At 39.4% G+C, this 23,443-nt stretch overlaps 1 protein-coding gene across 1 annotated transcript; it reads right to left on the bottom strand.

Moving 5' to 3' along the window:
* Positions 1–580: 580 nt before the first annotated feature.
* On the bottom strand, positions 581–19,216 carry rab10 (RAB10, member RAS oncogene family). Its single transcript, XM_039782169.1, has 6 exons — positions 18,508–19,216; positions 13,097–13,157; positions 9,959–10,097; positions 6,242–6,331; positions 3,458–3,559; positions 581–750 (listed from the first exon to the last, which is right to left on the bottom strand). The coding sequence occupies exons 1-6, from the start codon at positions 18,632–18,634 to the stop codon at positions 664–666; spliced, it is 606 nt and encodes a 201-aa protein (XP_039638103.1). The 5' UTR covers positions 18,635–19,216; the 3' UTR covers positions 581–663.
* Positions 19,217–23,443: the final 4,227 nt, after the last annotated feature.

The raw sequence follows: 23,443 nt of genomic DNA, 5'->3' as shown, positions 1-23,443 counted from the left end.
AAATGACCAAATACGGTTAGACAACAGAAATCCACTAAGTGTACAAAATGTTAATCCTACATTTGTCGTTTTTATGTTTAATTTTCTTTTTTTCTCTCCATTTCCTCTGACTGCATGTGAGTGCTGTGGGTGGGGGTGAGAGTGGGGTAAAGGGTGGGCGAGGGTGTCCAACCAGGTGAACTCAGGCAAAGGAAATTCAAAAATATGAGCTTGTCTTTTCACACTTTTTTTTTCTTCCTTTTTTACAACTTTTAAAATAAATGACAAGAAACGTGACTGGATTTCTCTTTTTATCAGAAATAAAAATCCTCATCGGAGAGCCGAAGAATATGGTGGAGGGTGGGGGAGGAGGGAGATTAGACGAGTGAAGTGGTTTATTGTTTTATTCTGATAAAGAGACAGAGTGTCAGTGTGCAAGAAAACTCATGAGACAGGTTAGAGAGCGAGAGTTAGAGTTAAATGTGAGAGAGAGAGAGAGAGAGAGAGAGAGAGAGAGAGAGAGAGAGAGAGAGAATGTGTGTGTGTGTGTGTGGCTGTGCGCGCGTGTGTGTGTGTGTGTGTGTGTGTGTGTGTGTGTGTGTGTGTGTGTGTGTGTGTGTGTGTGTGTGTGTGTGTGTGTGTGTGTGTGTGTGCGCATTGGTGTAAGTGAGACTGAGGAGTTGTTCAACTGCAGCACTTGCTCTTCCAGCCTGTGACTCCACCTCCGCTGCTGATGTCGACGTTTTCACTGTTGGGCTCTTTTACAGGCGTCTGTCAAACAAAACACACAAAAATACATCTTATTAAATACTTTCTTCCATTTTTTCACCTAGGTGCTTGTACATTAGAACTGTCAGTCTTCCTCTAGAATACCATTTGCATTTCTTTTCTTTTTTTATATTTGAATAATATTCGAATATTTAATGCTCATATTCAGCCTGTTATTAATATGTACTACACTACTCAGGCTTATGCATTGTCAATGCTACTATAAGTATGTGGTTGTTGTTACACATTCTGTCCACTAGAGGGACTTCCAACATCAGGCTGGCCTGATGTTGGAAGTCCCTGACCTATGTCATGGCGCATTGCATTTCTGGCACGCTGCTCTCTGTTTACATTATATTCCACCATGCACACAGCGACCAACACAGATCAACAGATAACTCTGTAATGAAACATTATCTAACAAGGGTATTGAAGCGGCTCTGTTGTAAAGGCTAACGGTGCTCCGTTGGCACAATGACATCATGTAAGAAAGTACAGCCGAAACGATGTGTCATGAACTGAGTAACACTAACAACAGTGTTAGCCACGCCCACGATGCTAACGGCATTGAAAATTAAGCCAAACGGTGCTGTCACTACTATTTTAGGGATTTAAAAGCAACCCGTTTCTGGCAGATTGTCACGTTACTGCGAATCCAGCTGTGAGAAGGTAATGTATGAGGCCAAAGCTAACGCCGACAGCTGTAGGTCAGCTAATATTACCTTTAGCGGTCTCCATGAAGCTCCCAACTATGCTAACGTTACTATACCTCGCGACGCAGTTAGAAAACAAGAACGAGCTAACTAATGTTAACATAAGCACTTTGGCTCGGTGGATGTCGATTTTAAAGTCATGTTAAAACTATTTCCCGTCCTTCCGATATCCAGCCGCAGCCTGTCACTCCCCCGTGTGTGTGTGTGTGTGTGTGTGTGTGTGTGTGTGTGTGTGTGTGTGTGTGTGTGTGTGTGTATGTGTATGTGTATGTATGTGTATGTATATATATATATATATATATATATATATATATATATATATATATATATATATATATATATATATATATATATATATATAAAAAAAAAATCACATTTGGATAGTAATTTCAGCATTTGAAGAGTATTGATTTTTTTTACTATTCAAATTATATTTGACTTTTGGAATTCGTTCCAACAGCCTTAATATACATAATAGTTCAATATTTAGGTTTACCTATCTTAGTTCAGCTCTGTTGTCCTTGACATTAGCGGTTTGTCTATTTCAATCTCCCTAAAAATCGTAACTTAGAACAGTCAGTGACTATGCAAAATAACCGCAATGAATCCCATTTTACTTTTTCTTTTTTTACTGAGTGACAAGTGATTCAAACCATCAGTCCAACCTCATTTTGTCAGTTGTCAGACCGAGAGTTTGACTTTGCTGAATACAGTTGAACCAAACGCTGGTACAACTTCATCTATTGTGTCACATCAGTGCAACCGACAAGCTTGAGGCCACAGCTAATGGGGATCCGATAATAAACTAAACTATGACCAGGACCAGGGTGGCAAAATTCTGGGAATTTTCAAAGTTGGAAACTTCCCATGGGAATTAATGGGAATAAACTGGATATTTTTAATATTGCTTGTTATAATACGGTTAGTCTATAACAGGGAACTTAAATGTAGTTGAAGAAAAAAAAAAAAAAACATCTTACAGCATAATCTTGGTTAAAACAACCTGATTTAATGCAACTTGAGTTGAATGTCCTCCCTATATTCGTCAATGACATGCACGCATGCAGTAATCAGCGTAGGCTACTACATACTTGCCAACATTTAGTTTTTTTTAGTGCGGTGTAATACATAACCCACTGCAATTATTAACCTATGTGTGTTACTTGTATAGCCCACTAACCATAGTAAATCAAAACTGGAATGTTTCCAAAATTCCCCAGCTAAACTTTCCATGGAAAGTTTCCGGAAATTTATCGGAAAATTTCCGCCCCTTTGCAACCCTAACCAGGACACGCACTTTTTATTTCTTTGATGGTTTGGAAATACGTTTTCACAAAAGGCAGTAAAACGTGAGTCCTCCAGGTCAAACATGTAGGCTGTTGTACGAGTTTGGTCTGGGCCAGTGCGCTGGACTCTGCTGTAACTGGGCAGAGGTCGTGAATAATACAGGTCTCATATTACATTAAAGTCAAATATTTGGCCAAAACTGGAGATTCTGAGTCGACTTAGAAAAGCTACCGGTATGTTCAAGGACAAGGATATAGCTCTTAAATTTGATAGACAACTTATGTTGTAGACGTTTAAGGTAATAACACCAGCAGTGGCTACACCAACTGTGAGCACATTGTTTAGCCGTTTAAAGTGGGCAGAATGTGGTCACCACCGTTAGATTAGATACACTGACAGTTAGCATCACAATTTGCATTCTGACTGAAGGCCAAGTTAGCCAACAAAGAGCAAAGCTATAAAATGGCTACTTAGAAAGTAATATGAATACTATGTATAAACACATTAAATGTATTTAGCCCAGAATGCCAGCAAATAACAAGTCAAGCATTCATGTTTCTTGTTATTGTTAAATCAAGACACACACACACACACACACACACACACACACACACACACACACACACACACACACACACACACACACACACACACACACACACACACACACACACACACACACACACACACACACACACACACACACACACCTTTCTGAGGATGTCTTCTGCTAACGTGAGGAAAGCCTTCTCGATGTTGATGTTGGCCTTAGCACTCGTCTCAAAAAACCTAATGCCATGCTCCCTCGCAATCTGTGGAGAAGAAAGCAGGGTGAGTTAGAACGATGAGTGTGGCATCAGTTTAAGAAAGTTCAGTCCCAAAAAAAAAGGTGTGCAGAACAGAGATCAGGTATCACTGCGTTACCAACACACACGGCCATTCTAGTCAGGGTGTGTGTGTGTGTGTGTGTGTGTGTGTGTGTATATATATATATATGTGTGTGTGTGTGTGTGTGTGTGTGTGTGTGTGTGTGTGTGTGTGTGTGTGTGTGTGTGTGTGTGTGTGTGTGTGTGTGTGTGTGTGTGTGTGTAAGCAGATCAGTATCTGAGGTTTCCAAAATCTGCACACTACTACAGTGAGCCAAAGCTCTGAAAAGGCACCACACAGATGTTTTCACTTGTTCTGGTTGATTAGCTCTCAGGTCAGGCTGAAACTGGGCGGCACTGTACTGGACGTTTTCATCAAGTGACCAAACTCTTCTATACTAATAGAGGACAGTAAGTGATGTCCGAATGCAGCAGTCACCACGGTCACTAAAATATGCAAACACTCCCCATCTGCTATCAGTGCATTCACACGAGGGGAAAATACAAGGCTGCTTAAATACTATAGAAAAGCTGCGCATTTGACTGTACAAATACATTAGATACAAGGATTTAGGCACTTGTTTTAACAGACTGCAAGAAAAGAAGCAGGTCATCACTGCAATTCCAGATAATTTGAATCCTGGTGCTGAAATCTGGATTATGTAGATCCCATTTTGTTTCAGATATCAATGAGATATGTTGCATTTTAAGGTAAACTCGTACCTTAAGACATTGTACTGCTAGGTGACTCCATTTATATTTTGCATGACTGAAATTTTCATGACTGAGATTTTAATGAAAAGTTCTGCTTACTAGCTTTTTTGAATACCTTCAGGCTTTGTTTAAGTGTCGAAATAAGGTACATGTGTGTCAAGAAACTCAATTTGCCACCATATTTCAATGTCTACTGACCATCTCCTATATAACATAAGTACCAGTGGTGTGCCGAGGCTCCAACTGACTGAGTTCCAACCCAAACGCAGCATCACAAATAGCAGCCTTGATATTTTCATTAGCGTAGATGTCCGTCTTTACTCAGACACTGTTTGAAGCGAGCAACAAGATTGTTTATAAAAATGGAAATATCGCCTGAGTGATATGGACATGTTGTAGTTTTGTGAAGTCACTATGCTGTCTAAACAGCACTGCAAGTGGTGAAGTTTCTTAATTTTTCTTCTACAACTGTTACTACACAAGCGAGCCCACTCAACACAAAATACACAGCTTTTTTTTTTTATTTTTCAAATACACACAAAGCCTACATTCAGTTTGAGTTATGCCTTGAGCTGTAAAGATTTGTGTCTTAAAAATAAGGCCATCCAATTCATTTCAGCTATAAACATCCAGCACTAGCTGCAACAATATTTCAGTGTCATCAGTTACACCAACTATAATCAATTTTGCATACTCATAATGCAGGATTTTGTTTAAGCATGTATGGAGCCAGTTTAAACCCTTAAGAGAATATATGAGGATTTCTGAGACAACTTGGACCCATTATGTCTTGCAACGCAGGTCTGGAATTTGTCTGGAGGCTCAAATATAATTAGAGTCTCATATTCATTACGTAAACAGACATTTACAGTAAGGTAACAAACTCTGAAATGTTGCTTTTCAAACATTTGTAATATGATTTACAACAGAAAATATTGCTGAAGATTGTTGGCCTGCACAAGGGCCCCTCAACTGTACTTGTTAGGACAGTAAAGAGGCTCACATTTCTCGGCCCTGATCCTCTGAGCTCTTCTCCAAAGTTCAGTCAAGTTCAGTTATTCTCTGACCTTTACGCTGCACCAGCTGCTTTCTAGAGAGAAACAACTGTGTACCTGCATTATGGGGCGGTACCATAACAACTTTTTCCCCAATAGGCCTACTAAATCAAATGTATCCTTTATTTATTTATTTTAAATGGCTTTTGTCTGGAGAAAATGTTGATTGAGTAGTTGTTGTCACCAGCTGAGTTGTTACAATAGACGTCAGCCTTTACGGCATGCAAAGACAAACTGCAGCGTACTGCACATTCTATAAGGAGGCACCGTTTTAGGGTATGGTGTAAACTGACATTTCACAAGCGATTTCAAAAAGCTTTCAAACTATTTTCACCAGTTTCAATGTCATATTTTAAAAAACACATTCTCTTTTAGCTATCCTGCTGTTTTCCTGCGACTTAATATTGTGTTTTCTAGGTGAAAAGATGGGACTGATCTGTAATTAACGGCAGGGGACTAAATGGACAGGTCTATGAACCGAACATGTACAGTGGTGCTCCTAAGTTTATGAACCCATGCTAAAATTGACTAAAAAGAGGAATATCAAAAAAAAAAAAAATCACATTTTTGGAAATTGATCTTAATGTCTTAATTAAAAAAAATTAGGAATCTCCAACCGTTAAGGACACCAATTTTTTTTGTGAATGAACAATGTATCATAAATAAATAAATGTTCTTCCTTAAAATACAGGGGGCATGGTTTTATTTCAATTTCCAAAAGATGATTTTTTTTTATTCCTCTTTTAGTCCACTTTAGCATGGGTTCATAAACTTATGAGCACCACTGTATCTGGAAAGTAGCAGTAACAAATCAGCCAATCAAAATGCAGCACACTGATGAACGACTGCACCATCCTACCTGCTCCCCCTTGGCTTTTGGTACGACCCTCTTGTCCTCCATGTCACACTTGTTGCCTAGCAGCATCCTCTCAACGTCTTCATTTGCATGCTGAAAAAGATAAAGAGTAGATTAACAGATTACCTTTTTTTCCACATCAGCAACATCAAACGTAGCTTCATCTCTGATTTCACCCTCACTACACTGGCACATGATCCCACAAGCTAACCGACCAATTGAAACACAGGTAATAAACAGGTTATCTATTAACATTTTAGAGCTTCTAATAGCCACCGGGCAGAGATTATTACAGCTGTCTATATGACAAATGCCAGAACTGGTTGGCAACTCTGGTACGACAACTCTACTTCCCTCTTAGTCATCAAGACAAGTGGTTCCCAACCTAGGGGTCGGGACATCCTCAACGGGTCTTAAGATATATCTAAAGGGTCGCAAGATGATTAAAAGATAGGAAATCAAAATATAGCATTTCATGGGATTAGGGATGCAACTGACAAATATTTGTATTATCATTTACTTAACTATGAACTACGTTGATGAATCCTGTAGAGTGAGAAATGCTTTTTTTGTTGTTTAATTAAAAAAAATTAAACAAGCAATTAGATTGCAAAGTTATTGCCGATTAATTTCTGTCCATCGCACAATTGATTAATTTTCTAATTGTTTCAGCTCTAATCATTTTACCTCCTTTGGGCCTGTAAAAAATGATTAAAAATAAACTAGGGGTTTTTTTTTCAGATTGGTTTCTCAATAACTAATCTGTTAAGTTTTGTCTATAAGATATCAGAAAGTTGTGAAAAATGTTAACATTTCCCACAGTTCAAGGTGAAGTCTTCAAATGTCGTGTGACTCTTGTCAAACCAACAGTCTAAAATCCAAAGATGCTCCATTTAGCATCATGTATGACAGAAGAGCAGCATCAGATCCTCACATTTGTACTAAAAACGATGATTTAATTATCACAATAGTTGCAGATAAAATTTCTGCCCATCGACTAATCGATGAATCAACTTATCGTTGCAGCTGTAAAATAAACAATAAAACTAAAATCCCTCATTGGTTGAAGTGGTCACAACTCAGACATGCAATCGTGCACGATAGTTCAAAATAGATATCCCTTTGTTCTAAGGGTTTACTAGCCAAAAATAAGAAGGTTGGAATCCACTACTCACAATACTCTCCAAGTAGCAGAAATCTCACTCTCTGGAGTCAACAACAAGCTTTCACACACACACACACACACACACACACACACACACACACACACACACACACACACACACACACACACACACACACACACACACACACACACACACACACACACACACACACACACACACACACACACACACACACACACACACACACACACACACACACACACACACACACACACACACACACACACACACACACAGAAGTGCAACATGAGCAAGGTCGAGTTCTTAGTTGGCAGGAAATGCATTGTGTTTCCTTTCCTTGACCGGACTCAAAGCTCTCAACAGCGAGGGTGAGACAATTTAAAAGAAAGCGTTCTACACAAGCCCAGTGCCTGGCAGTCTCACCCACCTTCATACTGATCATGTGTCGTAATGTTATAGTGTATTGTTGCACCCAGGTATAATAAAGATGGATAATATGAGCTATTGAATAAAACTGTCACAGTAATTCATCTGACGTGTTGGATCTGACATGGACCCCAAAAGGTTACTTGCATAATAAGAAGAATCACTACTGAGATGAACAGTTACAACGTAGTGTAAAACACAACACAAAGCAAAGACGCACCTACACAGAAAAACAATAAAGAGAAGGAGGCTAAAACTGAGGGAAAATTATCCACAGAGATGCTTCTACCTGCACTTCCTTGCCCTTATGGACTTTATCCATTATGACAAAATAAAGATCCAAACACTGTACCTCACAGATCCTGTTAAATCCTCTCTGAGCAACCCCTAATGCACACATACATTTAAGAATCTCTTACAGTACTCAGGTCAATGTTTGTGGTTACACAATGCTTAATAGGCAATAGATAACTAGATAGATTGATAGTTTATTGTCAGTGCCTCTTACTACACAATGAAATTAAGATGATATCAATCACTCATTTAGCAGCATACAAATGCCGGTTATATAGACAAAACACAGAACACTGTCATTTTGAGAGTAGAGCTGCAAAAATTAATCGATTAGTTGTCAATTATTAAAGTAATCAGCAACTATTTATGATAATAGATTAATCTGTTTGAGCCGGGGCTTTTTTTTTTATGAGAAAAAAAGGTCTCTGATTCCAGCTTCTTAAGTCATGTTTCCATCCAATTGTAAAGCAAACTTTTAAAATGTCGCAAAAAGAAAAAGAAAAAATGTGAATTAGAAGCTTTTCCATCAGCTGGTTTAGAACAAATAAACTAGACTACGCAAAGCGTAGTTTCGTCACAAGTTGACGTTACGCATGGTTGTAGATTGCAAACCGTACTTGCTAAATCAAAGAGTTTAGAAGCTAAGTTCTTTGGCTAAATGGAGAGAGAGCTAGCATTGTACAAGTTGGCCACCTTTGCAGAATACAGGGTTGTGGCAGAGCAACATGGCATCATGACATTGCGTAAACATACACACCACTTTCCTAAAGCCAAATGGCGTGTTATCTGTACGCATTTTGAGCTTTCCACGTGTATGTCTACGCTGTATACAGCGGATGTAAACATACCCTACGTATGTTATCGCGAGAACAAGGTCACACGCGTGTAAAAAAAGAAGAAAAGAAAAAAGGTTGGGTTTAGGAAAAGAACACTGGGAAAGGCTTTAGTAACACAAAAAAGCGAAAAAAACATGGAAAAAAACACGTTTAGGAAAACAAATGTTTGGGTTCAGGAAAGAAACATTGGGGAAGGCTTTAAAAAAAAAAAAAAAAAAAAAGGATGAAAATTGTGACACTTGGGACGCGATCCCAGCTACTACTCGCTACGGCGAAAATTCACTCATAATGCAGGTCAATGGCGGGCGAATTGCGTTGATAAACACGCTAAAAAACGATTATGCGTCTTGATAACCCGCCAAAATGGCATACGAATTGCCATGTCATACATACGCCACTTTATGAGATCAGCCTGGGCAGAGACATTGGTGCCAGCGAGACAACCGTTCATCGCTGTATATACGCGGTGTGCGTCGCTATGACAACCTTTTCAAGAACCTGGTTGAAGGAATTAAAGAGGGAGGCTGTGTTCGCACGGTCCAACAAGTCCGCCACCGCTGGTAAACGTTGAAAAAAATCTAATTTTGCACGGCTACGCGTAAAGGGGAATATTAGTTGGATATTCACTTTCATTTGCCATGTGAACAGCTTAGTTGGAATATCATCTTTTTCGGAATAAGGGCAAAAAACGGAAGTCATTGTCTGGAGTTCAACTTCTGGTTCGACAGATATTCACAAGGTAAAACAGTACTCTGCTTTTCCTACAATGAGCCAGATGGAAACAGACATCTGGCTCAGCGGATTTAATTTTGTTGCACTCCTGCTACGCAGCTCACAGATCGGCCAGCTAGTTAGCAATGTTGGCTTCAAGTATTTATGTCACTTTGTCATTAAGCCAAAGATAGAACAATAAATGCCTAAACAAAACATCCTGTTAACATATCTGATAAGATTTTAGGCAGCAACATAAATTCACATGAGGATATGGACTCTGTGTAGGAGAGGGAGAGATTTACCTCGTCAATGTTGCGCAGCCATTTGCTGATGTTTTCGAAGCTCTTGGCGTTGGTGATGTCGTAGACCAGCATGATGCCCATGGCTCCTCTGTAGTAGGAGGTGGTGATGGTGTGGAACCGCTCCTGGCCCGCTGTGTCCCTACACACACACACACACACACACACACACACACACACACACACACACACACACACACACCACACACACACACACACACACACACACACACACACACACACACACACACACACACACAACACACACACACACACACACACACACACACACACACACACACACACACACACACACTTTGTTTGTATTGAGTGTTTTCTGGTATTCATTCCAACCCTTATCCCAAACAACAAATGGTTCTGTAAGTCAGATTTTCACTGTATAAAATATCTGCTGATTTCTCACTTTCCATGAATGCAAATCACAACACATATCACCAACAAATGTACAGTCCCGCGCCCCGCTGCCAAATGTTTTATGTATTAAACGGAACTAACACTTGGCTGCAACACAAACAAATATATTTATTCACCTCTATTCACACACAATGAGGCATATTTTCATTTCGTTTTGATTGAACTGTATTTTTGAGGAACTGTAGGTCTACAAAATGAATTTTACAAGAAATTCTTCAACCCAAAGTAGGCTATAGTATGAAATCATTCATAATGAAACTAATTGCATATTTGCCTAATAGTATTATTATATAATATTATTTAGCTTACAGTTATATCACATTAAATGTCTGATATCTACTGTACTTGACTGCTTCTTCTCAACTGTGAACATTTGACTTCATTTTTGTGCCGGTTACTGCCAATTATAAGGCGTGCCAAAGACCTGTCAAAGTCATAGTATTGCAATTCCTTTGTTCATCAAAAGAGGCTGATAAAAGTACATTCAACTATTTTGTTTGCCTCATTAGCAAAATTCTGACAAAAAAAAGAAATATGATTATACTTGAGAAGCCTGGTAAGCCTCACAAGTCAATTTGAACCTGTGAAATGCAACATTAAAATCCACTGCAGGCTAACCATGTTCCGCACACTTCTAGCATGTACCTCAAATATGACATTTTCCTATCTGGGGAAACCCTGCAGACATCCATTCCTTCACTGCTGATAGAGAAAAGGAGAGGGAGCCCAGGAGCACCAAGCTCACACGAGCAAATCAAACCTACACTTAAACTACTTGTTTCACTATGGCACCGTCAGACACCGCCTACCAAGAGCCTGGCTCTGTCCCATGTTTCTTCCTAAAAAAGGTTTTCCTCGCCACTGTCGCACTAAATGCTTGCTCTTGGGGGAATTACTGGAATTGTTGGGTCTTCGTAAATTATAGAGTGTGGTCTAGACCTACTCTATCTGTAAAGTGTCTTGAGATAACTCTTGTTATGAATTAATACTATGACTACAATTGATCTGAAATGGAATTGAACTATGAAGTTCAAAAATAATAACTGTGCTTGGACAGGAAGAGGAGAAAACGTGATGCAGACAAGAGACTGAAATACATACACAGCCACGGACGAGGATTAATGGACACTATCAGGCCAAATGTGATCAAGGCTCGGATCCCATCATAATCATGTCAGCTTATGTGTTTCACATGAGCTGGCATATTATTTCATTATCTAGATTTGGTTATACACATCCCTTAAGAATTGTATATATGCACAAGTCACAGGGGGCTACAGAAGAAGAGGCTTTAATATAACTTTACAAACTTGCAAATTACAGATCCTTAATATGCTGGTGCTTTTCGTTATCTACTATCAAACCATAGGATGAGTGGGCAGTAAACGACTGCCGCGACTGTTTGATCAAAACAGCAATGGCGGATGTGATAGACCGATGGTTCCTCCAATCACCGGCCAGGTAACCAATGACAGCTTCTCAGACAAACCATCTGGAGGTTAACATCATCAGCCCCAGGGGGTTGAATTGTTTTGTCCAAAATCTAGACATATTTGGTTTACTATCATAGAAATCTAAGACAATCAGCAAGTATTCACATTTAAGAAACTCGAAACGGTTAATTTTGGGCGGCATTTTTGCTTAACGATGAATTAATTTGTTTTGAATGAATAGGCTTCTGTCTGCGGAGATGTTCCCCTTATCGTAAAAATGCCAGACGCGTTTTGTGTACTGACCTAGTAACATTTGACCAACATAAAAATTGATCTACAACAATTTTGCCAATTGATTAATTTAAACTTTAAATAATTTTTCAAGCAAACATGCAGAAACTTTGGTTCCAGCTTCGCACATATGAACATTTTCTACTTCAGTTTTGTCTTTTAAGTTAATTTAATATCTTTGAACTGCTGTCTGGACAAAAGAAGGACATCATATCCAGCTACACCAAATAATGAATGAATTCATAAGTTGGGAGATCGTTCGATAATAAAAGGAATGGTTAGTTTCAGACCTATAGGCAATCGTATCAAATCTCTCCTGTCAGCCTAAACTCAATATTCATGTTTTATTGTCTTTGCAAAAGAAAATGTTGAAAATCAAGTAGGGCTGGGCGATATGGAGAAAATCAGATATCACGATATTCTTGACCAAATACCTCGATGTCGATATTGTAGGGTTGAGAATTGGTGCTTTTACAAAATAGTTTACCAATGAGATTTTTTTTATAAATAATCATCAGTAATGTGGATATAATGACTAAGTGGGTGAAGGGAAATAATAAAAGAGCTAGAACAGCCTGAAAAGTACATCACTTTACTGTAATGCAGCCTTTAAAACCAGGAAAAGACAACACTTATGTCATATTACGATATCCAAAATCTAAGACGATATCTAGTTACATATATCGATATCATATTGATATATTGCCCAGCCCTAAAATCAAGTAAGTTGAGGAAAATCCTCTGTTGTAGACTACAATGATAACCCTGCAGCAGACCATTTCCTGTTCGAGCATATTTATGGGCTTGAGGGAGGTATGTCAGACAGATGTTTCACTAGGATATAACAAGGCACAAACAGAAGAGGCTGAATTTAAAGCTAATTCTCACAATGTCTGGATTTTTTAGCCACGTTCTCCTCCAAAAACACACAACCTTAAGTTGGGTATACAAACGTAAACCTCAAAACAGTCCATTGACTCACCAGATCTGTAGTTTGATCTTCTTTCCTTGTAATTCAACAGTTTTGATCTTGAAGTCTATTCCTGTAAACAAAAGAAAAACATAATCAGCATACGCATCCCCCAAAAATATATGAGTAACTACCAAATGAAGCACTGACAATGGAAGACAAGAGTCTTTCCACCAGAGAGACAATAACATTATCTCTTCCGGATTCTGCAGTGCCAGTGCCCAGACCTTGAGCCTATCAGCACACAGCTGTGGGATCAGCAGCTGGCTAACAATGGGTACCCACACAAAATCAGGTTAAGACAGGGAAACTGAGAACATGTTTACATACTCAGCTATAAACCTTGTTACTGTAAAACCTGTGCTTAAATGCAGCTGGTTAGAAACACGATATTGTGCATATTTGAAGTGACTTTTATGTTTGGTCCGAGCATTTGGGCAGATGTTGCAATGAGAGGACAAGCTGTGGTGGGAGAGTTGACCAGTTTTTCCTATGTGTGCATGTTTTCAAATGTGGAAACCGACTTGTTTATTTAGACTCGTTTCAGTTTCCATTTTGGTTGGGCTTCGGATTGAGTTTAATTACGTTTGACACAAGGACGCTGCGCTAAGTTTTCCATCAAGAAAAGCAGCAAACCCTCTCGTTCAACATGCTGAAACCAGGAAAGGTTTGGCATCTTTGGCTTGAAAAGTGAGTAAATCGCTCAATTATCAAAACAACTGCTGGGGGGGAAAAAAAACAAAAAAAAAACTGATCCATTACTCGATAATGGAAACAATCATTATTTCCAACACTAGAAAATGCAGATAGTCACTACCAGCTTCTAGCTGCAGCTAAAAAGTAAAACTCCCACGGTGCAAAAGTGAAATGTAGATAAACGATATTAACGTGTTATTGTTTTCACAATATTGACTCGGATTATCATCTTTGACCGACACTTTTTGGACAATGTTTTTTTTTCAGTTAAATAGGGAGCTGTCAGTTCAGCTCTGGACTCTGTGGTTGGTTAAAAAGTCCCAAGAAACAGCTGTGCTCTAGGTGGAGCAGGGCCATAGAATAATGAAGGAACTGGCTGCCAATGTGTGACTCACTGAATATTATGCACTCTCCGGGGAGAGGGAGGGAGGGGAGGGACAGAGGGATAGAGTTGATAGAAACAAAGAGAGACAAAGAGATGAGAGAAAGATTTCTGCAGATAAGACACAACTTACTACCTTAAAAACATCCACCAGGAGCAATTAAACACTGGGCATAATGCAAAAGAGGGTGCGATTTCTTGATATCTATTACTAAAAGTTTTGTACTCAAAAATCAAGCTCAGCAGGGATTGACGTAGTAGTTCCCAGCGAGGAGTAAAACGGTTCCTTTCCCTGATGAAGTTGTCAAGAAAATATGTGCACTGTGCAATTTCCCCAATCGCTGGAAAAATGAACACGATTCAACAGATTTGGAAGTCTTGAACAGAAAGTACATGGCTTATGGTTGGCTCTTTTTTTTTTTTTTTCCCCAGAGGAACCATTCCTTCACCAAGTATGAATTACACTGTAGCCATCGCCAGTTTCCATGCAAAACTCATGTGTTGTGGAAAGAGATTTTAGATTCCAACATCATGTTAATTCAGCACTCTTAATAAACATACAATTAACATACAAGGAGGAAGGGCAGAGAGAGAGATTGGAAGTGAGGATGAGTGAAGGGGGGGTTTCCAGTGGGGGTATTTTGAGAAGCAGCTGTGCATCTGTGTCTCCAAAGGTATGAGTACTGTGTCAGAAGAAGAACACACTCCTGTTTCACATGTCCTGGTTCTGCTGGTTCTTCACAAAGTTCTGTTCCCATTTGTTAAGACTTTCCAGTTTTGACATCAAGAGCTGTACCTGATTTATGTCTAGAGCCTTTTAAGTGAAGAGGTAGAGTGTTTGCAAACTTTGGACTGTACATTTTGTACTTTCTGCGTTACAGTGCTATGATGCATTTACGCAAGTAGTTTGTTGCATCCACTGAACGTAGTAGTGGATGCCAAAACATTAGCAACTACTCAGCCAACAAAAATACCAGGCAAAAAGATGAACCTACTAATTATATAGCAACAAAAGTAAAAGTACATCATTGTACACCAGAAGGCTTTTGTTGGTATTCCTCTATTTACTGTATATTGTTAAAAATCTGAGCTCCCTGGCCAATACAAGTCTAGATTATATGATGTGTGCTAAGATACTATTTTCCCCATATCCTTAACTTTTGATCACGTTGCATGCTGCTTTGTTTTGAATACAGCTGACACAGGCTTATGACAGTGCTGGAGTTTTAAGGGGACAGCTCTCGAAGGGAACCTGTGAAAACGGTTTACTGAACATCCTGACATGAGTAAAATGATGTTGGGTTTGTGATTCCTAATATCGTTATCGTGCCAGTATCTCTCAGGTTTTGCCATATTTTAAGACAAACTGAGGTGGGAACACCTCAAGCGAGCACTTCATAGACTTAGTAACTGCAATGACTCTTGTGGACAGTTCAAGTTCAAGCACTATGATTATCCCCGTTTCTGGTCATCTTGATACTTTAAATAACTTGTCCACTAACATAAAAGTTTGCCATATGTTTACCCAAGTTGTCTGATAAATTAGACAAGAAACAGAGCATGTTTATAGTAGAGATGTTCCGATACTGGTTTTGGTTTCGGCTCCGATACTGCCTAAAATGCTGGTATCGGGAAGTACGGGAGTTTATTCACCAATCCGATACCACTTAATAAAGACCTAAAGAAAATCTACGTTAAAGTAGTTTATTTAGGTTCTTCTTCCGTTATAACTGACGGTCAGACTGGATAATAAAAGAAAGTTCTGTGGCATTCATTGTTTGTGTTTGTTCATGTTTCACAAAGAGTTTAACCTGAGCCAGACCAACAACAAAGATAGAAATCATATCACATCCATACAGGGATAGTAGTATACAGTCGTTAAAACATAATAAAATATATGACCCACTGTATCGGATCGGTACTCGGTATCGGCCGATACGCAAGTTCAGGAATCGGGAAGCAAAAAGTGGTATCGGGCCATCTCTAGTTTATAGTATAGATACCCACACAATCGCTTCAACAGGGTCAAGCATGTTATCCTTGATGTGAAACAGGTGCTTTTGGAGATTATTTTAAAGTTTTGCTTAAGGGTAGACAGAGTATGTTGATTATGTTGAGTTTTTCCTAAAATGTAAGGGGAAAAAACCTTCAGCTGCGGCAAACACTTAGTTACAGGCATTGATATACTTGACTTACTACCAAACTTGGCAGGGAAAACACCACTGCAAGGAGCAAAGGTCCCTATTGGTCTTTGCTGAAGAACCTGTATGTCTGCATCTGGCCATCATCACACAGCCTTCTCTTAAACTGGCTAAACTGCCAGAGCTCTGGCATGGTGGCTTCCACTATGACTACATTTTGAGACCGTTATACAACACATTTTTAGGCCAACTGCAAGATAAAGCAAAGACAGAAAAACCAAACCATAAACAAACACATAAGTGTGACAGCAAGCTTTGTAACAGAATGATTGTTCATTGCTGCACCTCGACAAATCTAATCTGGCCTGGATGCCACTGGGAACACTGTCTCCCATTATGGATGTGTGTTCTTGGGCATACAGTTCAAGACGAGTTGTAAACACAAATACAAAAAGTTGTATTGTGGAAAAGCTGGGTTTGAAATGAAAGCTAAATCAAGAAATCAAGGACATGATGGCAGTGCACTGCAAACAGTCAGCTTCATCTGGTTCATCAAAACACGTCTTAAGTTACATTATTACTCAGCACTGGTCTTAAGCAACAGGAATAAATGGAGCCTTCACTTGGGCCGTGCAGGGATTTGACATAGCTTGACACTTGACTCATGTGAGCGTGATGTAAGGCACAGGCGTAGAGGACCGAGAAGAAAAAAAGCTGATGATGCCACCATGATGAATTGTTTGGTTCTTTTTGGAGCAGTCATGGAAAGTAAATTATAGGTACTTGAGTATTTTTCAGTACCAGTTTCTGCTACTTTATACTTCTACTCCACTACATTTCTGAGGGAACTATTGTAGTTTTACGCCACTCCAATTATTTGACAGCTAGTCACAATCACATTCACGGTACAAATCACATGATTTTCTTAAAGTGTTGTTATACAGTAATTGAGAGTAATGCTAGATGCAAAAATATATATTACAAAATCGAAGTATCTTGAATAGTAAATTTCTTTTGAATTTATAATTCTGATAAAGCTTGTGTACCTTTACTTACTTTTGAAGACAGGACTTGAAATGGAGTATTTCTATATTATGGTAGTTAGTGCTACTTCACTTACTGCCACAAACCATGTCACTGCTTTTGAGGGGCTTGACTTGTGGGTCATCTTGCATTTTGAACAAGGATCCAGTAGTTCTTACCTCTTAAGATAAATGACATGACAAGGACACGTCCATATAGGCATTGCTATTAAGATGTTAACACCTGTCAATTATATGGTGAGACAGTTTTTTGTGTGCTTTTGTAACAGCAGCACGGCCCTGTACTGCTATCCAGTGCTAGCCTCGTTAGCTCACTGGCCACTGGGTCAAGTGCCATGACAGCAATTCCTCTGGCACCTACACCATTGCCGACAGGCTAAACCGAAATAAGAATCATGTTTTGTTATCAAAGTATTTTGAAACACGGGTGGCTGGGGTACCTAAGACCTCATCAAGCTACACAAGTAGCTAGCTTTCCAGCTAACCTGTGCAGGCCTGGAGAGAAGCTAACGTCAGTGCATGCTGATAGCATAATGGCTAACCAAATATGCCCTGCCTTTAGGCAGTACTTTAAGGTGCCATTAGCTTAAAGAAAAACCGCTTCATTGTTATTTTAGCCCATCTTTTAATGGCATCCCTGCTCTCTGTCTCTCCAACAGATAGGCAACATTTTCTATGCCACTAGATCATATCTTAACGCAAAAAATCCTCCCTAATCAGGATGCATTTCTGTATTTTGCTGCATGGGGCCCCAAGGGTTCATATCACACTCCCAAAAAACAGCCAGAAACTAACGTTACCACTCAAATCTCTACACTGTTGTTGCTGTGATATGCACATTTAAGGAGGAAGACTGTCACGTGAACCTGTTTGACAACTAACCAGATGACCGTATGGTTTTTATTTGGACATTTTTTTTGCCTTTAATCAACGGTGGATGGTTGAAAGGTGACAGGAAACGAGGGGGAGAGAAGCTAACGTCAATGCATGCTGATAGCACACGGGCTAACCAAATATGTCCTGCCTACCATTTCCAGCTGCAGGAGAAAGTCCGACGAGTCTCCCAGCTGTCAGACTACCTCCGACGGCGGTGCAACAAAAAATCTGAAACACCTGTAACAACACACCATCCAGGATCTGTGGCCACCTGGGTCTTCTTACCTATGGTGGAGATGAAGGTTGTGTTGAAGGCGTCGTCAGAGAAGCGGAACAGCACACAGGTCTTCCCCACGCCCGAGTCTCCGATCAGAAGCAGCTTGAACAGCAAGTCGTACGTCTTCTTCGCCATTGAAAAACAGCTTGTGTTAACCCAGACAAGATACAAAAAAAACCCGAATAGCCTAGCACGCCTATGTGAAGTCTTAAGCCAGCTTCTTAGCCAACCTTCCCCGCTTCTCTTGACTGTGAACTGTTAACAAGCTGGGATTTGTTGATTAGCTTGGCAAGCTAGTTCGGCTAAATACCACCTAAATAACGTGCCCAAGAAGTTAGATTTCCCAAGCCCGACTGTTTCCCCCCTTACAGCATGAGAACACAAAGCAAAAATAGGATCTCCTCCCGTGTGATTCCTCTTTTCCACTCTTTCTTTTCTCCCACACAGTCGGGACAAAATGGCTCCTCTCTCTCTCTCTCTACCCCGACACTCACTCTTTCTTCAAACTAACGGCGAGCTAATTCAAATTCTCGGCACACCCCGTCATTCCAGAGCCCTGTCACAAGCTCGACCGAGAAGAATTTGAAAGAAATCTCAACATTAAAGTCTGTTAAATTGACTGTCTGTTCAGAGTTATTTCGCTTTTCTTCTGGAGAGATTACAACCGAAATATAGACGACCGCCGTCGCCTTCGAATGGGAGCCACCACGGCGACACCCTAGGCCCACAGACACGCCTTTTTCCCCGCCCCTTCTGTCAAAATACACTACTCCGATTGGTCGACGACGCTGTCATTTTATTAAGCACTCTAATGTGATTGGCTACCCTTGCAAATATCAAGAAGTAAACTTGGTACTTTAAGTAGCTTATATTTTGATGCTCACACTTCTGCGCTTTAACTTAAGTAACATTTTAAATAGACTTTTACTAAAAGAGTTTCTACACTGTTGTATTGCTACTGTTACTCAACTTAAAGATCTGATTTCAATGCAGAAAGCAGACACGCCTTTCTCCCGCCCTTCTGCCAAAATACACACCTCCGATTGGTCAACGCTGCTGTCATTTTATTAAGCACTTTAATGTGATTGGCTATTCTTGCACACATCGAAAGGTAAAAGGGCGTATCTTAGATTGACAGAAAGGGTAAATGTTTACTGCGTAAGTACTCGGACATTTAGGCTCAAAGCTCCAATAACTTCCCCGAGTGAAACGTATCTAATGATCCAATATGGCGGCCGGTTTCTTGCGGATCTTTCTTAGCCGGGGTGTGTTTCGGTTTTCATGGCAAGCTGGCATTTGATGCGGTGACTATGCTAGCTGTGAGTCAGGCAAAGTGATGTCATATATAAGTATTTCTGTGCCAGTTACGGGCGTTTCCCACATCCTCTGCCCATGTGAACTGTGAGGACGTTTATCCTCTAAAGTCTTTTAATACACACGTCTAAACACCGAGAGAGTATCTGCATGTACACAACATTAATGTGGGTTCTTCAGTGTGTGTGTGTGTGTGTGTGTGTGTGTGTGTGTGTGTGTGTGTGTGTGTGTGTGTGTGTGTGTGACTCTTTCCTTCTTCCGCCTGTCAGAGTAGTTTGACTCTCAGACACTCCTTAGGAATGTTGAGTATGCCCTTCTCTCTACTGCCGAGTACGGACTTGCCACACAGTAAGGAAGAAAGATATAGAGAATGAATGATTTAAAGAAACCTAAAGCCTAAAACAGATGTTACAGAGGTTAAAAAAGGGTGATACAGAGCAGAAGTTTTCATGTGAGCTCACAGATTGGCTTTGTAGGCCTAATGTCATGAACGAAGAGCAGCTTAATTGTTATTTTAGCCCACATTTTAAATGTGCTGCTCTGTCTCTTCAACAGTTAATAAATCTTTGTTATGCCAATAAATCATGTCTTAACACAAAAAAATCTTCCCTAATCAGGATGCATTCCTGTATTTTGCTGCATGGGGCCCCAGGGTTCATCTCACACTCCCCCAAACAGCCAGAAACTAAGGTTACCGCTCAAATATCTACACTGTTCTGGCTGTGATAGGCTTAACATGGCTTAACATGAATCTGTTTGACAGCTAAACTAGATGACCTTATGGTTTTTATTTGGACATTTCTGCCTTTAATCAATGGGGGACGGTTGAAAGGTGACAGAAAATGAGGGGGAGAGAGAGAGAGAGAGAGAGGGGGAATAACACATACAGTAACTGGGTAACTGAGCAACAGTTCAGTTCAGTACATGCATGTTGATCACTCGACCAGCAGTATGTCCCAACCGTTTTATTGTTTAGCTTGAAAAAAAAAAAAAAGCTGCTTTACTTAACAATCAAAACCAATTTTTATTCTTTAATAGAGCCAAAACAAGTCTCGATCAATCGACATGTCGATCGATTAAGTGTTTAAATCATTTTTCAAGCAAAGAATGGTTAGCATTCCCTTGTTCGAAGTCTTATGGTCAGTTTAAAAAATAGATAGTCTTTATTGTCTCCAAAGGAAGTTCATTTTGCACAGGTCAGTATACCAAACTCACAGACAATATCAAAACAAATATAATCCATTGTTATTAATATTAAACTACCAAAAGTCTATATGAAGTAGCCTAAGTTAAAAGTATCCTCACCATGACCAACACCAATATCAAAGTAGCCTACCGCTAACATGTTCCAACCATAGACTGTATATTAATATTAACAGTCTATGGTTCCAACATAAGCCTATAACAGACCGTCACTCTGCATTGTGAGTACTCTTAACTTTTGCGCTTGCCTGGCACCTCTCCAGCTACAGACCAAGTATGGAGTGTGGAGTGGTAGCTGGAGAGGTGCCAGTTCAACTCATGAGCACTGCCAAGGTGCCCTTGAGCAAGGCACAAGTACGTTATATGTCCTGTGCATGTGTGTGTATTTCGGGCCTGTGTGTAATGTTAACTAACAACAAACAATGTAATTTCCCCTTGCGGGATTCTTCTTCTTCTACATTTTGTTGCTGATACTTCTGTACTTTTTCTTTATGCGGGGCTTTAACTTGTAATAGTAGACTATTTTTATACAGTGGTACACGAAAACATATATTTGACGAAAATTATTATAATATAATAATATAATTAATCATCGCTGCAAAAAGCTCAAAAGCACAACATAATTTGTTTCCAGGGGACATTAAAAAGTGATGCACACGGTTGATTATGAAGTTATTGAAGTCGGCTCTCAGTCAGCGGTGTTGGAAAATGACCTAAAGTTGAAGTTTTTTGTGGCTTATTTCAACATTGTGATCGCATGATTCAGATTATAGATAACTGCCGTTAACCTAGCTAGTAATTTATCAAAGGTCTCTGTCACAGTCTGGGGAACTTAACCTGTCTTTGTGTGGCGCCCCCTGGTGGCCACAGGTCATATAGGAACAACCTTAACTGTTTTATTATTCAAAGTGCCAGTTATTTCATGTTGAACACAAGCTTTTATCCGCATGGAAACTTTATGTATTACCGTGTATGTCTGAACTACCCAGGAAGTTGCAAACTCCCTTATGCGTTTTCCCCTTATATATATGTCAATGGTTTCACCCCCAAAGCTGACTAGTAACTGATTACCAAAGGTTAGTGGGTCGTAATGAAATGAAATACAGATCTTCCGTTAATAAATACCCGTATGCACGTCCTTTTTCCCCTGTAACATGGGTATCTGCATCTAAGATAATTTAATACCTTTAATTACATATTTTATTTTAAAGCTTCTAAACAAGCTGACATCTCAACATTTCTGGTGATCTTATTCAGATGTGATTAGTGTGAAGAATAGTAGTTGTGTGGAACCTAAGTATCAGCAAAAGGGACAACCGAGTAGGCCCGTTCTGCTTAATCTTCTATACTGAAATGTATAAACAAGTATTTGAATTTTGTGTACATTCATTTATACACACAAAATATCAAAACAGTGCTCTATAACAGATATTTAGTGTTATTTAAACTTTTGACCTTTCTGACAAAATCCAGGATGAAACTAATTCAGAAAACTGATCTCATTCTCATAACTTGTTTTGATAAACAATTAATCATTTAAGTTATCTTCAATTTTTAAATCAAAAATACAAAACATCCCCCAGTTTCATATTTTTTCAGTTGTGAATATGTGGACATTTTCTTTGTCCAGTGTGAATATTTTTGGGTTTTGTAATGAAAATACTCGTTAGTTGCAGCCCTAATCCGAGTCACCAGTCCAGTAGTCGGTTATCATACTAATAACAATACAGCAAGGTCCGTGTGCATGTAAAACATGTTTTGTTCTTTATATTCTTTATTTATCACTCTCTTCCCTGTACCCAACCTCTCGGAGCAACAACGTACACAAAAATAAAAATTCTCTCTCTTACAATGAAAACACAAAACCAGTGCAGAATGCCAGTGGTCACCATTAAGTCCAGCACTACATTCAGAGATCTCTTCCTAAACACACACAAAAAAAAATAAAAATAAGTACAGCGGGTTACAAAATCATCATATGTGATGGAGAGCAGTTCTCTCCACCGTCAGTCCATCAATCCAGCTTTTCTTTCTTCAGATCAGTCCAGAAACACGTGACCGTATGCTGTAATGATTCTTAAAAGACAGGAACTAAGACAATTACTTTGTAGGAGCTGGATTTTAAGCCTCTCTCAGATCCTCAAAGACAACGTAGAGTACTGTAGGATGAAGTGGTTAGGCGCCTAAAAGTTGATAGTGTAATAACACCACAAAAACTAATTTCACGGTCTTGTGATCGTTTTTTTTTTTTTCTTAACGTGGGTTATTACAAATAAAAAGTCAAAACCCACCTATTTAGTGCTTTGGTTGAGAGACGAGCAAACATAATGATATCTAATCAGCGTCCTGTGATTAAGTGTTTGTATGTATTTTGGGTGAATGAGACAGAAAAGCACACATTATATTAACAGAAGGCAGCAGCAGTAG

The sequence above is a fragment of the Perca fluviatilis genome, chromosome 18 (genome assembly GCF_010015445.1).
Source record: "Perca fluviatilis chromosome 18, GENO_Pfluv_1.0, whole genome shotgun sequence".
Lineage (NCBI taxonomy): Eukaryota > Metazoa > Chordata > Actinopteri > Perciformes > Percidae > Perca > Perca fluviatilis.
Note: the sequence above shows the minus strand (reverse complement) of the source record. Positions and strands in the feature narration are given on the sequence as shown.